Here is a 17,647-nt window from a genome sequence, read left to right as displayed (position 1 = left end):
AGTTCCTCTGGTGGAGTGACCAGGACAAACACTGTGGTGGAGTGACAGATATCTAGTTCCTCCAGGACAAACACTGTGGTGGAGTGACAGATATCTAGTTCCTCCAGGACAAACACTGTGGTGGAGTGACAGATATCTAGTTCCTCCAGGACAAACACTGTGGTGGAGTGACAGATATCTAGTTCCTCCAGGACAAACACTGTGGTGGAGTGACAGATATATCTAGTTCCTCCAGGACAAACACTGTGGTGGAGTGACAGATATCTAGTTCCTCCAGGACAAACACTGTGGTGGAGTGACAGATATCTAGTTCCTCCAGGACAAACACTGTGGTGGAGTGACAGATATCTAGTTCCTCCAGGACAAACACTGTGGTGGAGTGACAGATATCTAGTTCCTCCAGGACAAACACTGTGGTGGAGTGACAGATATCTAGTTCCTCCAGGACAAACACTGTGGTGGAGTGACAGATATCTAGTTCCTCCAGGACAAACACTGTGGTGGAGTGACAGATATCTAGTTCCTCCAGGACAAACACTGTGGTGGAGTGACAGATTTCTAGTTCCTCCAGGACAAACACTGTGGTGGAGTGTTAGATTTCTAGTTCCTCCAGGACAAACACTGTGGTAGAGTGACAGATATCTAGTTCCTCCAGGACAAACACTGTGGTGGAGTGACAGATATCTAGTTCCTCCAGGACAAACACTGTGGTGGAGTGACATATATCTAGTTCCTCCAGGACAAACACTGTGGTGGAGTGACAGATATCTAGTTCCTCCAGGACAAACACTGTGGTGGAGTGACATATATCTAGTTCCTCCAGGACAAACACTGTGGTGGAGTGACAGATATCTAGTTCCTCCAGGACAAACACTGTGGTGGAGTGACAGATTTCTAGTTCCTCCAGGACAAACACTGTGGTGGAGTGACATATATCTAGTTCCTCCAGGACAAACACTGTGGTGGAGTGACATATATCTAGTTCCTCCAGGACAAACACTGTGGTGGAGTGACAGATATCTAGTTCCTCCAGGACAAACACTGTGGTGGAGTGACAGATATCTAGTTCCTCCAGGACAAACACTGTGGTGGAGTGACAGATATCTAGTTCCTCCAGGACAAACACTGTGGTGGAGTGACAGATATCTAGTTCCTCCAGGACAAACATTGTGGTGGAGTGACTGATTTCTAGTTCCTCCTGGACAAACATTGTGGTGGAGTGACTGTCAATTCCTGGAGTGACATTATCTAGTTCCTCCAGGACAAACACTGTGGTGGAGTGACAGATTTCTAGTTCCTCCAGGACAAACACTGTGGTGGAGTGACATTAGATATTATTCTCCAATACAAACACTGTGGTGGAGTGAAAAATATCTAGTTCCTGACAAACACTGTGGTGGAAGTGACATTTCTTTCCTCCAAATCAGAATGGTCGAGATAGTTTCTGAGCACTACTTATCATTCCTAGGATATAGGTTCTTGTTTCTTGTCTGTTTGGACGTTACTTTGTTTCCAAATTCACTACATGTATCAATATTCTATTATGATTCATAAACTCGGGGCCTACAAACCATGATTTTATGAGGTGACATCGAAAAGTTTGGAATCTCTCACCTCTTTTCCCTGTAGAGTGTTTCAATGCACCACATCTAATAACCAGTCTTATCATATCTACTGATTTCAGGTAGGATTGCTGTCTACAACTGACTACACTGATTTGGTAAAATGGACAACGTTGAATATTGAACGACGATGAAGTTTCCAGTCCTGAATGGTAAATATGAAAAAAAGGTTGGAAAACAAGTGACTGACGTTTATACTGAGTATTCCCCTTCGACGTCTAGCGAACGGCGGGTGAAATTATACCAGCGTGGAGGGAGTTTAGAAGATGATCCCTCCGACAAAGACGTTTGTCAACCAATACCGACACTGTGCACACACTAGAGATGGGAAACAAGTTAACAGAAACAAAGGGTTTTCTATTATGATACATGCATGGCATACTACACGACAAAAGACAAACTGCTCAAGCTACGCGCAAACTGGGTCTCAAGAATGCTTTCGGACGATACCGCGAGTGAAGCCGAAAAATAAGCAGCATTTGATAGGATGGAAGCAAGCCCGAAGCCATCGGGTCCATCAAGAAGGTTATGGCGACCACTTTTAGGGAAAGGACAGTGCCTTACATCGATTACCTGTCTCATGTAACCACAATTAATCAGGTTCGCTAAAGCTCAAATTAATCAAGATTACACATGGCGGGAAGAAATATCCAGGAATTCGGCTGAGTTAGGACAACGCTTAAGTCCCCACCAGTGGCGTGAGTTACGATGGAAGCTGTGCACTAGAGTGTGGCTAACTCCTTTCGTCCTATATAGTAATGTTAGATCATTCTGCGTGTATAGCGTGGTTCCTGGGACATGATATGAATTGACCTTGCCCATTACCATACCATTAAACATATTTATTTTTTGACATTTTGATATAGTGTTAAAATCAGAATTGTAAGTATGTTCATCAAATCCACTCCGGAACTGTACATCACGACACTACACAACTAGTCTCTACTCCGGAACTGTACATCACGACACTACACAACTAGTCTCTACTCCGGAACTGTACATCACGACACTACACAACTAGTCTCTACTCCGGAACTGTACATCACGACACTACACAACTAGTCTCTACTCCGGAACTGTACATCACGACACTACACAACTAGTCTCTACTCCGGAACTGTACATCACGACACTACACAACTAGTCTCTACTCCGGAACTGTACATCACGACACTACACAACTAGTCTCTACTCCGGAACTGTACATCACGACACTACACAACTAGTCTCTACTCCGGAACTGTACATCACGACACTACACAACTAGTCTCTACTCCGGAACTGTACATCACGACACTACACAACTAGTCTCTACTCCGGAACTGTACATCACGACACTACACAACTAGTCTCTACTCCGGAACTGTACATCACGACACTACACAACTAGTCTCTACTCCGGAACTGTACATCACGACACTACACAACTAGTATCTACTCCGGAACTGTACATCACGACACTACACAACTAGTCTCTACTCCGGAACTGTACATCACGACACTACACAACTAGTATCTACTCCGGAACTGTACATCACGACACTACACAACTAGTATCTACTCCGGAACTGTACATCACGACACTACACAACTAGTCTCTACTCCGTGTACATCACGACACTACACAACTAGTCTCTACTCCGGAACTGTACATCACGACACTACACAACTAGTATCTACTCCGGAACTGTACATCACGACACTACACAACTAGTATCTACTCCGGAACTGTACATCACGACACTACACAACTAGTATCTACTCCGGAACTGTACATCACGACACTACACAACTAGTCTCTACTCCGGAACTGTACATCACGACACTACACAACTAGTATCTACTCCGGAACTGTACATCACGACACTACACAACTAGTACATCTACTCCGGAACTGTACATCACGACACTACACAACTAGTATCTACTCCGGAACTGTACATCACGACACTACACAACTAGTATCTACTCCGGAACTGTACATCACGACACTACACAACTAGTATCTACTCCGGAACTGTACATCACGACACTACACAACTAGTATCTACTCCGGAACTGTACATCACGACACTACACAACTAGTATCTACTCCGGAACTGTACATCACGACACTACACAACTAGTATCTACTCCGGAACTGTACATCACGACACTACACAACTAATATCTACTCCGGAACTGTACATCACGACACTACACAACTAGTATCTACTCCGGAACTGTACATCACGACACTACACAACTAGTATCTACTCCGGAACTGTACATCACGACACTACACAACTAATATCTACTCCGGAACTGTACATCACGACACTACACAACTAGTATCTACTCCGGAACTGTACATCACGACACTACACAACTAGTATCTACTCCGGAACTGTACATCACGACACTACACAACTAGTATATACTCCGGAACTGTACATCACGACACTACACAACTAGTAACTCCGGAACTGTACATCACGACACTACACAACTAGTATATACTCCGGAACTGTACATCACGACACTACACAACTAGTATCTACTCCGGAACTGTACATCACGACACTACACAACTAGTATCTACTCCGGAACTGTACATCACGACACTACACAACTAGTATCTACTCCGGAACTGTACATCACGACACTACACAACTAGTATCTAATCCGGAACTGTACATCACGACACTACACAACTAGTATCTACTCCGGAACTGTACATCACGACACTACACAACTAGTATCTACTCCGGAACTGTACATCACGACACTACACAACTAGTATCTACTCCGGAACTGTACATCACGACACTACACAACTAGTATATACTTCGGAACTGTACATCACGACACTACACAACTAGTATCTACTCCGGAACTGTACATCACGACACTACACAACTAGTATCTACTCCGGAACTGTACATCACGACACTACACAACTAGTATATACTCCGGAACTGTACATCACGACACTACACAACTAGTATCTACTCCGGAACTGTACATCACGACACTACACAACTAGTCTCTACTCCGGAACTGTACATCACGACACTACACAACTAGTATATACTCCGGAACTGTACATCACGACACTACACAACTAGTATCTACTCCGGAACTGTACATCACGACACTACACAACTAGTATCTACTCCGGAACTGTACATCACGACACTACACAACTAGTATCTACTCCGGAACTGTACATCACGACACTACACAACTAGTATCTACTCCGGAACTGTACATCACGACACTACACAACTAGTATATACTCCGGAACTGTACATCACGACACTACACAACTAGTATCTACTCCGGAACTGTACATCACGACACTACACAACTAGTATCTACTCCGGAACTGTACATCACGACACTACACAACTAGTATATACTACGGAACTGTACATCACGACACTACACAACTAGTATCTACTCCGGAACTGTACATCACGACACTACACAACTAGTCTCTACTCCGGAACTGTACATCACGACACTACACAACTAGTATCTACTCCGGAACTGTACATCACGACACTACACAACTAGTATCTACTCCGGAACTGTACATCACGACACTACACAACTAGTATCTACTCCGGAACTGTACATCACGACACTACACAACTAGTATCTACTCCGGAACTGTACATCACGACACTACACAACTAGTATCTACTCCGGAACTGTACATCACGACACTACACAACTAGTATCTACTCCGGAACTGTACATCACGACACTACACAACTAGTATCTACTCCGGAACTGTACATCACGACACTACACAACTAGTATCTACTCCGGAACTGTACATCACGACACTACACAACTAGTATCTACTCCGGAACTGTACATCACGACCCTACACAACTAGTATATACTTCGGAACTGCACATCACGTCACTACACAACTAGTATCTACTCCGGAACTGTACATCACGACACTACACAACTAGTATCTACTCCGGAACTGTACATCACGACACTACACAACTAGTCTCTACTACATCACGACACTACACAACTAGTATCTACTCCGGAACTGTACATCACGACACTACACAACTAGTATCTACTCCGGAACTGTACATCACGACACTACACAACTAGTATCTACTCCGGAACTGTACATCACGACACTACACAACTAGTATCTACTCCGGAACTGTACATCACGACACTACACAACTAGTATCTACTCCGGAACTGTACATCACGACACTACACAACTAGTATCTACTCCGGAACTGTACATCACGACACTACACAACTAGTATATACTCCGGAACTGTACATCACGACACTACACAACTAGTATCTACTCCGGAACTGTACATCACGACACTACACAACTAGTATCTACTCCGGAACTGTACATCACGACACTACACAACTAGTCTCTACTCCGGAACTGTACATCACGACCCTACACAACTAGTATATACTTCGGAACTGTACATCACGACACTACACAACTAGTATCTACTCCGGAACTGTACATCACGACACTACACAACTAGTATCTACTCCGGAACTGTACATCACGACCCTACACAACTAGTCTCTACTCCGGAACTGTACATCACGACACTACACAACTAGTATATACTCCGGAACTGTACATCACGACACTACACAACTAGTATATACTCCGGAACTGTACATCACGACACTACACAACTAGTATCTACTCCGGAACTGTACATCACGACACTACACAACTAGTATCTTCTCCGGAACTGTACATCTACACAACTCCGGAACTATACATCACGACAATTCACAACTAGTATCTACTCCGGAACTGTACATCACGACACTACACAACTAATATCTACTCCGGAACTGTACATCACGACACTACACAACTAGTATCTACTCCGGAACTGTACATCATGACCCTACACAACTAGTATATACTTCGGAACTGCACATCACGTCACTACACAACTAGTATCTACTCCGGAACTGTACATCACGACACTACACAACTAGTATCTACTCCGGAACTGTACATCATGACCCTACACAACTAGTATATAATTCGGAACTGCACATCACGTCACTACACAACTAGTATCTACTCCGGAACTGTACATCACGACACTACACAACTAGTATCTACTCCGGAACTGTACATCACGACACTACACAACTAGTATATACTCCGGAATTGTACATCACGACACTACACAACTAGTATCTACTCCGGAACTGTACATCACGACACTACACAACTAGTATCTTCTCCGGAACTGTACATCACGACCCTACACAACTAGTATCTACTCCGGAACTATACATCACGACAATTCACAACTAGTATCTACTCCGGAACTGTACATCACGACACTACACAACTAATATCTACTCCGGAACTGTACATCACGACACTACACAACTAGTATCTACTCCGGAACTGTACATCATGACCCTACACAACTAGTATATACTTCGGAACTGCACATCACGTCACTACACAACTAGTATCTACTCCGGAACTGTACATCACGACACTACACAACTAATATCTACTCCGGAACTGTACATCACGACACTACACAACTAGTATCTACTCCGGAACTGTACATCACGACACTACACAACTAGTATCTACTCCGGAACTGTACATCATGACACTACACAACTAGTTTCTACTCCGGAACTGTACATCACGACACTACACAACTAGTATCTACCCCGGAACTGTACATCACGACACTACACAACTAGTATCTACTCCGGAAATGTACATCACGACACTACACAACTAGTATCTACTCCGGAATTGTACATCACGACACTACACAACTAGTATCTACTCCGGAACTGTACATCACGACACTACACAACTAGTTTCTACTCCGGAAATGTACATCACGACACTACACAACTAGTATCTACTCCGGAACTGTACATCACGACACTACACAACTAGTTTCTACTCCGGAACTGTACATCACGACACTACACAACTAGTATCTACTCCGGAACTGTACTTCACGACACTACACAACTAGTATCTACTCCGGAACTGTACATCACGACACTACACAACTAGTATCTACTCCGGAACTGTACATCACGACACTACAAAACTAGTATCTACTCCGGAACTGTACATCACGACACTACACAACTAGTATCTACTCCGGAACTGTACATCACGACACTACACAACTAGTTTCTACTCCGGAACTGTACATCACGACACTACACAACTAGTATCTACTCCGGAACTGTACATCACGACACTACACAACTAGTTTCTACTCCGGAACTGTACATCACGACACTACACAACTAGTATCTACTCCGGAACTGTACATCACGACACTACACAACTAGTATCTATTCCGGAACTGTACATCACGACACTACACAACTAGTATCTACAGAAATACACTCCAGTAAAACTAAACGTCGCGTTTAAAAATGTATCATTGTTTCCAGTGGAAGGTGAACTGCAGACAACAATCTGATTGGTCACCAGGATAAATGACATATGTCACACGTTATTTCTACGATTTAGCATGAAAGTCGGGGGTGGTCACCATCCCGTACACCATACACAATGGAAATAAAGATGGTCTCTGCGTACTGGATCTCGGTCATGTGAAGACATAAGATGGTAGAATCTACTGCGAAAGTCCTCCTAAGGTCTAGTGACGATTTCCATTATACCATGGAAAGGATGGTGTAGGTATAGGGGGGTCTAGAGGGGTATTTTTATATGTAATTTTCATAAACTGATATCACATTATCATCAAAGACTGAAAGTACAAGACTCCCGTGCGAGCGGTCAGTAAAATGCACAGGTTCTTGGGACACTACAAAGTCATGTACTCAAAAACTTACAATCCGGTTTTGAGTAAGATACATATCACGGACGAATGGTATGGACTCCTGACCAGAAAAATGGGCCTATTTCTGAACGTTGGGAGTAAATTTGAAATACATATATGTTTTACTTGCTGTGTCCAAAACAGGCGGAGTTGTACAGTACACATGGCCTTCTTTTGCCTTTTTGAGATCAATTTTCAGGCGGGTCAGTAAATCTAATAACGGTAAAGTAGGTATAAATGAGAAACCACGGCCCGGTGCTTCAGCATCAAGAAAGAACATCGCTGCTGTGAAATCACTGGTTGACAAAGATAATCGTTAAACTGATGATAGCTCGTGTGATTGTAAATTAAGATTTCGTAAAATGTGCTCTTTGGGGGTTCAAATTCATGACATATGAAAGAAATCAGCATTTATTTGGCTTCATGAAAATATATAGTTTAAACACATTTCAACGTATCTGGGGCGGATTTCGACAGGTGTAAGATGTCGGAGTAGTTTTACTGGTAACCCCTCCTCAATTCGTTGATATCTAAACAGACCATGCAAAATTCTCCGAGTTACTTACAGGGGACAAGACATGTTGGGATACTTTGAACTCTATGGAGCATAAATTAATGATCAGTATGGTTATCGATAGATCAAATAATTCTAGCAATCATTAAAGCACAAAGAAGGCTCTGTGTGTCATTTTGTTCAATTCTAGTGAATTTGAGTTCAGACGTTCAGAGATATGGTACCATGCCAGGAAGGGAGGATAAGTATTTGATGTAGAACTAGAAAAGGTCTATGCTTGATAGAGTCTTTCTTCCTCTTCAGGATGAGACAGGGGGATCTCTACTCAAGGGGAAGGGGGATAATTAAGTTTTCGAACAGGCGGGGTTCTCAACCCGAGAGAGAGAATTATTAAGTTGTCAAACACGAGGCTTGACCATTCAATGCCTTGTCCCGAGTGCAAGTACGCGTTGATGGCGCTTCACTCATAGTGGTTAAATCAAATATAATTATATTGTACGTGACAATAAAACGTCAAATGTAACCATACTTATATCTTATATATAAATATTAATAATAAATTGTGGATTAAGATGAGTTTCAATCTTGATGACAACACAGGATTTTCAGTTTTGAGGATAACAAAAAGATTTCAGTAGCAGACGAACTAGCGTATGTGTGTGATTTCATAAATGTCATTCGACTTCCGGGTCACGTCTTTAACGCCACTTTAATTGTTTTCAGAACGTGCAAAGATCACGTGAAGCTTGTCTAGAAATCTAGGATGAGACAAGGAAATCTCATATCGGTGAAATGCGTTGATCTATCAGTCCAGGAAAAGAAAAATAGATTTCCCTTCCGCCAAGGCTTTGACCTTGGACCCCTGAAACACAGCGATGTCCGAAGTATTCTTATACTGGACCTTTGCATAAAGTTTGGCCAAATTCCATGAAAAAACTAATTTATTGAGTGTTAAAATTTAATTTATTCATGAATTCCTATAGATATCAAGGGTGACCTCGACTTTGGGTATCTGAAATACAACGATATCCAAATATACTCATAATTGACCTTTGTATAAAGTTTGATCCTTGTGGAATGGAACAGATACATTGAATCAGGACGGGGTGGGATGGGACGGGAGTCATTGAATCAGGACGGGGTGAGATGGGACAGATACATTGAATCAGGACGGGTTGGGACGGGACGGATACATTGAATCAGGACGGGGTGGGACGGGACGGATTTATTGAATCAGGACGGGGTGGGATGGGACGGGAGTCATTGAATCAGGACGGGGTGAGATGGGACGGAGTCATTGAATCAGGACGGGGTGGGATGGGACGGGAGTCATTGAATCAGGACGGGGTGAGATGGGACGGAGTCATTGAATCAGGACGGGGTGGGATGGGACGGGAGTCATTGAATCAGGACGGGGTGGGATGGGACGGGAGTCATTGAATCAGGACGGGGTGAGATGGGACGGAGTCATTGAATCAGGACGGGGTGGGATGGGACGGATACATTGAATCAGGACGGGGTGGGATGGGACGGGAGTCATTGAATCAGGACGGGGTGAGATGGGACGGAGTCATTGAATCAGGACGGGGTGGGGTGGGACGGGAGTCATTGAATCAGGACGGGGTGAGATGGGACAGATACATTGAATCAGGACGGGGTGGGATGGGACGGGAGTCATTGAATCAGGACGGGGTGAGATGGGACGGAGTCATTGAATCAGGACGGGGTGGGATGGGACGGATACATTGAATCAGGACGGGTGAGATGGGACGGATACATTGAATCAGGACGGGGTGAGATGGGACGGATTTATTGAATCAGGACGGCCCGGGATGGAACGGATACATTGAATCAGGACGGGGTGGGACGGGACGGATACATTGAATCAGGACGGGGTGGGACGGGACGGATTTATTGAATCAGGACGGGTGAGATGGGATGGATACATTGAATCAGGACGGGGTGAGATGGGACGGAGTCATTGAATCAGGACGGGGTGAGATGGGACGGAGTCATTGAATCAGGACGGGGTGGGATGTGACGGAGTCATTGAATCAGGACGGGGTGGGATGTGACGGAGTCATTGAATCAGGACGGGGTGAGATGGGACAGATACATTGAATCAGGACGGGGTGAGATGGGACAGATACATTGAATCAGGACGGGGTGGGATGGGACGGAGTCATTGAATCAGGACGGGGTGGGATGTGACGGAGTCATTGAATCAGGACGGGGTGAGATGGGACGGAGTCATTGAATCAGGACGGGGTGGGATGGGACAGATACATTGAATCAGGACGGGGTGGGATGGGACGGAGTCATTGAATCAGGACGGGGTGGGATGTGACGGAGTCATTGAATCAGGACGGGGTGAGATGGGACGGAGTCATTGAATCAGGACGGGGTGGGACGGAACGGATACATTGAATCAGGACGGGTGAGATGGGACAGATACATTGAATCAGGACGGGGTGAGATGGGACGGAGTCATTGAATCAGGACGGGGTGGGATGGGACGGAGTCATTGAATCAGGATGCGATGGGACGGGATGGATACATTGAATCAGGACGGGTGGGATGGGACAGATACATTGAATCAGGACGGGGTGGGATGGGACGGAGTCATTGAATCAGGACGGGGTGGGATGGGACGGATACATTGAATCAGGACGGGATGGGACGGGACGGAGTCATTTAATCGGAACAGGCTGGGATGGGCCGGATACATTGAATCAGGACGGGGTGGGATGGGCCGGATTTATTGAATCAGGACGGGGTGGGATGGGCCGGATTTATTGAATCAGGACGGGGTGGGATGGGACGGATACATTGAATCAGGACGGGGTGGGATGGGACGGATACATTGAATCAGGACGGGGTGGGATGGGACGGATTTATTGAATCAGGACGGGTGAGATGGGACGGATACATTGAATCAGGACGGGTTGGGACGGGACGGATACATTGAATCAGGACGGGGTGGGACGGGACGGATACATTGAATCAGGACGGGGTGGGACGGGACGGATTTATTGAATCAGGACGGGTGAGATGGGACGGATACATTGAATCAGGACGGGGTGGGATGGGACGGGAGTCATTGAATCAGGACGGGGTGAGATGGGACAGATACATTGAATCAGGACGGGGTGGGATGGGACGGGAGTCATTGAATCAGGACGGGGTGAGATGGGACGGAGTCATTGAATCAGGACGGGGTGGGATGGGACGGATACATTGAATCAGGACGGGTGAGATGGGACGGATACATTGAATCAGGACGGGTGAGATGGGATGGATACATTGAATCAGGACGGGGTGAGATGGGACGGAGTCATTGAATCAGGACGGGGTGAGATGGGACGGAGTCATTGAATCAGGACGGGTGGGATGGGACAGATACATTGAATCAGGACGGGGTGGGATGTGACGGAGTCATTGAATCAGGACGGGGTGGGACGGGACGGATACATTGAATCAGGACGGGTGAGATGGGACAGATACATTGAATCAGGACGGGGTGAGATGGGATGGATACATTGAATCAGGACGGGTGGGATGGGACAGATACATTGAATCAGGACGGGGTGGGATGGGACGGAGTCATTGAATCAGGACGGGGTGGGATGGGACGGATACATTGAATCAGGACGGGATGGGACGGGACGGAGTCATTTAATCGGAACAGGCTGGGATGGGACGGATTTATTGAATCAGGACGGGCGGCTGGGATGGGACGGATACATTGAATCAGGACGGGGTGGGATGGGCCGGATTTATTGAATCAGGACGGGGTGGGATGGGCCGGATTTATTGAATCAGGACGGGGTGGGATGGGACGGATACATTGAATCAGGACGGGGTGGGATGGGACGGATACATTGAATCAGGACGGGGTGGGATGGGACGGATTTATTGAATCAGGACGGGTGAGATGGGACGGATACATTGAATCAGGACGGGTTGGGACGGGACGGATACATTGAATCAGGACGGGGTGGGACGGGACGGATACATTGAATCAGGACGGGGTGGGACGGGACGGATTTATTGAATCAGGACGGGTGAGATGGGACGGATACATTGAATCAGGACGGGTGAGATGGGACGGAGTCATTGAATCAGGACGGGTGGGATGGGAGTGATACATTGAATCAGGACGGGTGGGATGGGACGGATATGGGAAACATCATTTGCCAACCCCCTACCCAGTTTTAAGGCAGGGACGTAAATATTTACATAAAAATCGTCCATGTAATGGGTGAAATAACATACAGCTTAATTACGATAAATAATGCTTCATTTCACAATAAGGTATACATGTTTTCGAAACAAGAGAAAGCAATATAGATTGTTCTGGCATACTACTTTTTCTGTTTTCTTTACTAGAAAAAAATCATCCTTATAGATAAATGTGCATTCGGAAGCGTATTAGGTGCTTCAATAATCATGTTCCTCGCCAGATTAAGATTGGGAGATCACTGGTAATTTGCAGTGCACAGACAAAAATAAAGATAACATCATAATTATTAAGGAGGAAAAATACATACAAGCCTTTCTTCCACGGAACCGTTTCATCATTCCACTCTCGCGCCACAATACGGTTCCCGACGAGCTTTGCAAAGGCAAAGATGACGTGCGTACAAAGGAAGGGGTCTATATCATTGGGAAGGAACTTGCCGACGTCAGGACGGTACTGGGACCAGTTGGTATAATAGCAAACCTTTTTATATGTCACGCGATCTGCACACGCAGAGTATATCAAATAAAGTGTCACTGTAAAAAAAGGAGCAAACTAAAATAATTGTCCTATCGGAGGAAAAAGGTTCATGAAGTATTTACAAGTACAAAATTTCAATCAGAATACCTTTATTATGATTGATATCTCAAAGCCTTCCCCGCAATTTAGCGATACCAACTGACGTTTGTACACTATCGACACCACCGACTCATGTTCATTCTATAATGACCTCCGCTGACTGATGTTCATTCTGTTATGACCCCCGCCGACTCATGTTCATTCTATAATGACCTCCGCTGACTGATGTTCATTCTGTTATGACCCCCGCCGACTCATGTTCATTCTATAACGACCCCCGCCGACTGATGTTCATTCTATAATGACCCCCGCCAACTCATGTTCATTCTATAATGACCCCCGCCGACTCATGTTCATTCTATAATAATCCCCGCCGACTGATGTTCATTCTATAATGACCTCCGCTGACTGATGTTCATTCTGATATGACCCCCGCCGACTCATGTTCATTCTATAACGACCCCCGCCGACTGATGTTCATTCTATAGTGACCTCCGCTGACTGATGTTCATTCTGTTATGACCCCCGCCGACTCATGTTCATTCTATAACGACCCCCGCCGACTGATGTTCATTCTATAATGACCTCCGCTGACTGATGTTCATTCTGTTATGACCCCCGCCGACTCATGTTCATTCTATAACGACCCCCGCCGACTGATGTTCATTCTATAATGACCCCCGCCGACTGATGTTCATTCTATAGTGACCTCCGCCGACTCATGTTTATTCTATAATGACCCCCGCCGACTGATGTTCATTCTATAATGACCCCCGCAGACTGATGTTCATTCTATAATAACCCCCGCCGACTCATGTTCATTCTATAACGACCCCCGCCGACTGATGTTCATTCTATAATGACCTCCGCTGACTGATGTTCATTCTGTTATGACCCCCGCCGACTCATGTTCATTCTATAACGACCCCCGCCGACTGATGTTCATTCTATAATGACCCCCGCCGACTGATGTTCATTCTATAGTGACCTCCGCCGACTCATGTTTATTCTATAATGACCCCCGCCGACTGATGTTCATTCTATAATGACCCCCGCAGACTGATGTTCATTCTATAATAACCCCCGCCGACTCATGTTCATTCTATAATGACTCCCGCCGACTGATGTTCATTCTATAATGACTCCCGCCGACTGATGTTCATTCTATAATGACTCCCGCCGACTCATGTTCATTCTATAACGACCCCCGCCGACTCATGTTCATTCTATAATGACTCCCGCCGACTCACATGTTCATTCTATAAAGACCCCCGCCGACTCATGTTTATTCTATAATGACCCCCATCGACTGATGTTCATTCTATAATGACCCCCGCCGACTGATGTTTATTCTATAATGACCTCCGCTGACTGATGTTCATTCTGTTATGACCCCCGCCGACTCATGTTCATTCTATAACGACCCCCGCCGACTCATGTTCATTCTATAATGACCCCCGCCGACTGATGTTTATTCTATAATGACCCCGCCGACTCATGTTCATTCTATAATGACCCCCGCCGACTGATGTTCATTCTATAATGACCCCCGCCGACTGATGTACATTATTGTTCTATGATGACCCCCGCCGACTGATGTACATTATTGTTCTATGATGAACCCCGCCGACTGATGTACATTATTGTTCTATAACGACCCCCGCCGACTGATGTACATTATTGTTCTATGATGACCCCCGCCGACTGATGTACATTATTGTTCTATGATGAACCCCGCCGACTGATGTACATTATTGTTCTATGATGACCCCCGCCGACTGATGTACATTATTGTTCTATGATGACCCCCGCCGACTGATGTACATTATTGTTCTATGATGACCCCCGCCGACTGATGTACATTATTGTTCTATGATGAACCCCGCCGACTGATGTACATTATTGTTCTATGATGAACCCCGCCGACTGATGTACATTATTGTTCTATGATGAACCCCGCCGACTGATGTACATTATTGTTCTATGATGAACCCCGCCGACTGATGTACATTATTGTTCTATGATGACCCCCGCCGACTGATGTACATTATTGTTCTATGATGAACCCTGTTACGTTTAGTCACACACAAATGAGAAATAAGATGACAAATGTTTACCGCGAAATACTTTTTGTAGCGAACAAATACTTTTTGTAGCGAACAAATACTTTTTGTAGCGAACAAATACTTTAGGAATGAGAAATTCTACAATATGCATCTAAACAACAAATTTACAAAGCACATTCGGTCAGTTATCTAGTTAGGGAGAAGACAATTATCCCCAACGCTATACTATAGACTTCTCAATGTCTCATGGTCCAATTATAAATTGTAATTTTGTGACAAAGTGTAAGTCTGGTATTATTAATCTACATAATATCCTGTATAATACACCGAAATTTGTCACGATGAACAAGTGTTTCGTAGAACAGATGTTATAGACTATGGCGTAAATAGCAGATATTAATGTCACCAGGTGGTAACCTCGTTAAGTTAACAGACGCGTATATTTTGTTAAATTTGGCAAAACATCGTTTTCCTTTTTTAATTATATATAATGCCTTTTCAACATAGGATTTTTATATACTAATCATTATATTATTTAAATGTTACTTAAGATATTCAAAATTCAAATTCAAAATGAGTTCTTTATTGTCTCCAAATTTGAAGAACAACAGCTTCGTTCATTACAAGTAGTTACGTAAAAAGAATGAAAATATGTTTCATAAATGATACAGATAAAAAGTCAAACCATCAAAACAAATGAATAAATAATGAACTATATAAACAGATGATTGGTTATGTCTGCCCGTCGGTCCTCGTGACATGATATAAGTTATACAACTTTAATTACATGGACTCGGTTGTACGATCAAAAATTGGCATCAGATTTTCCTTAGAAAGTTTTAATGCGGTTAATCGTTAAAAATAAGTCTATAGCCATTGATCAAAACTTACCTGTTAAAACGGATTTCAGTTCCATGATATAAATTAGGATAATTTCGGAAAAATTAAACTCCTCTAACACAACAAACAGTGGAGTCACACCTTGTCATCTCGTAGACATCACACTGTTACGTCCTGGCCAGTCTTCCAGTACACGGCGCGTTCGATAACAACACCTTCTAGTATCGTAATACAGACGACAGCGGGACAAAGCACATTCAGCGTTCACCGAGTTTTGATCGATCTCGTTTGTCAGAATATACTGCGTCTTGCTTGTCTCGTGTGCATCGTTGACCATTAAACAGTAGTGCCCACCGTAGTTCCTGTTCGTCAGGGTTTACCTGTCAAATGACCGACGTTTACGACCGGAGACCATTCTAGTCGGCTACATGTAAGTTGACCACGTGAAGGAATAAACATGGCGTGATTACCCATTAAATGATACCGTGTTGCCAAGCTGTCGAAAACCTTCCTCTCCGTAATCACACCAAATGGCAGATTTCTTCAGTAAATAATTTGTGTTACGTACAATGGTTATACAAGGCAAAGTCATTGTGAACTACTTTATATTTTGTTACTGTGTTGTAAAATACGTCCTCTAAGAATGGTTGATTATTGAGTTTTCAGGGAATGTACCGATGTTTAGGGAGTTTTCAGGGAATGTACCGATGTTTAGGGAGTTTTCAGGGAATGTACCGATGTTTAGGGAGTTTTCAGGGAATGTACCGATGTTAAGGGAATTTTCAGGGAATGTACCGATGTTTAGGGAGTTTTCAGGGAATGTACCGATGTTTAGGGAGTTTTCAGGGAATGTACCGATGTTAAGGGAGTTTCAGGGAATGTAATGTTTAGGGAGTTTTCAGGGAATGTACCGATGTTTAGGGAGTTTT

The 17,647-nt window shown here is 44.4% G+C and overlaps 1 protein-coding gene across 1 annotated transcript in view; it reads right to left on the bottom strand.

Annotated features, from left to right (window-relative positions):
- The window catches only part of LOC132561275 (uncharacterized), a 32,360-nt gene extending 15,566 nt beyond the window's left edge, over positions 1-16,794 (bottom strand). The window contains exons 1-2 of the mRNA XM_060226001.1: positions 16,770-16,794; positions 13,544-13,769 (exon numbers count right to left, since the gene is read on the bottom strand). Coding sequence (XP_060081984.1) covers positions 13,544-13,769; positions 16,770-16,794 — 251 coding nt within the window. The remainder of the gene's footprint in view (positions 1-13,543; positions 13,770-16,769) is intronic.
- Positions 16,795-17,647: the final 853 nt, after the last annotated feature.

This window comes from Ylistrum balloti, unplaced genomic scaffold (genome assembly GCF_031769215.1).
Source record: "Ylistrum balloti isolate Yb309-2 unplaced genomic scaffold, AGI_CSIRO_Ybal_v1 Utg371186, whole genome shotgun sequence".
Classification (NCBI taxonomy): domain Eukaryota; kingdom Metazoa; phylum Mollusca; class Bivalvia; order Pectinida; family Pectinidae; genus Ylistrum; species Ylistrum balloti.
Note: the sequence above shows the minus strand (reverse complement) of the source record. Positions and strands in the feature narration are given on the sequence as shown.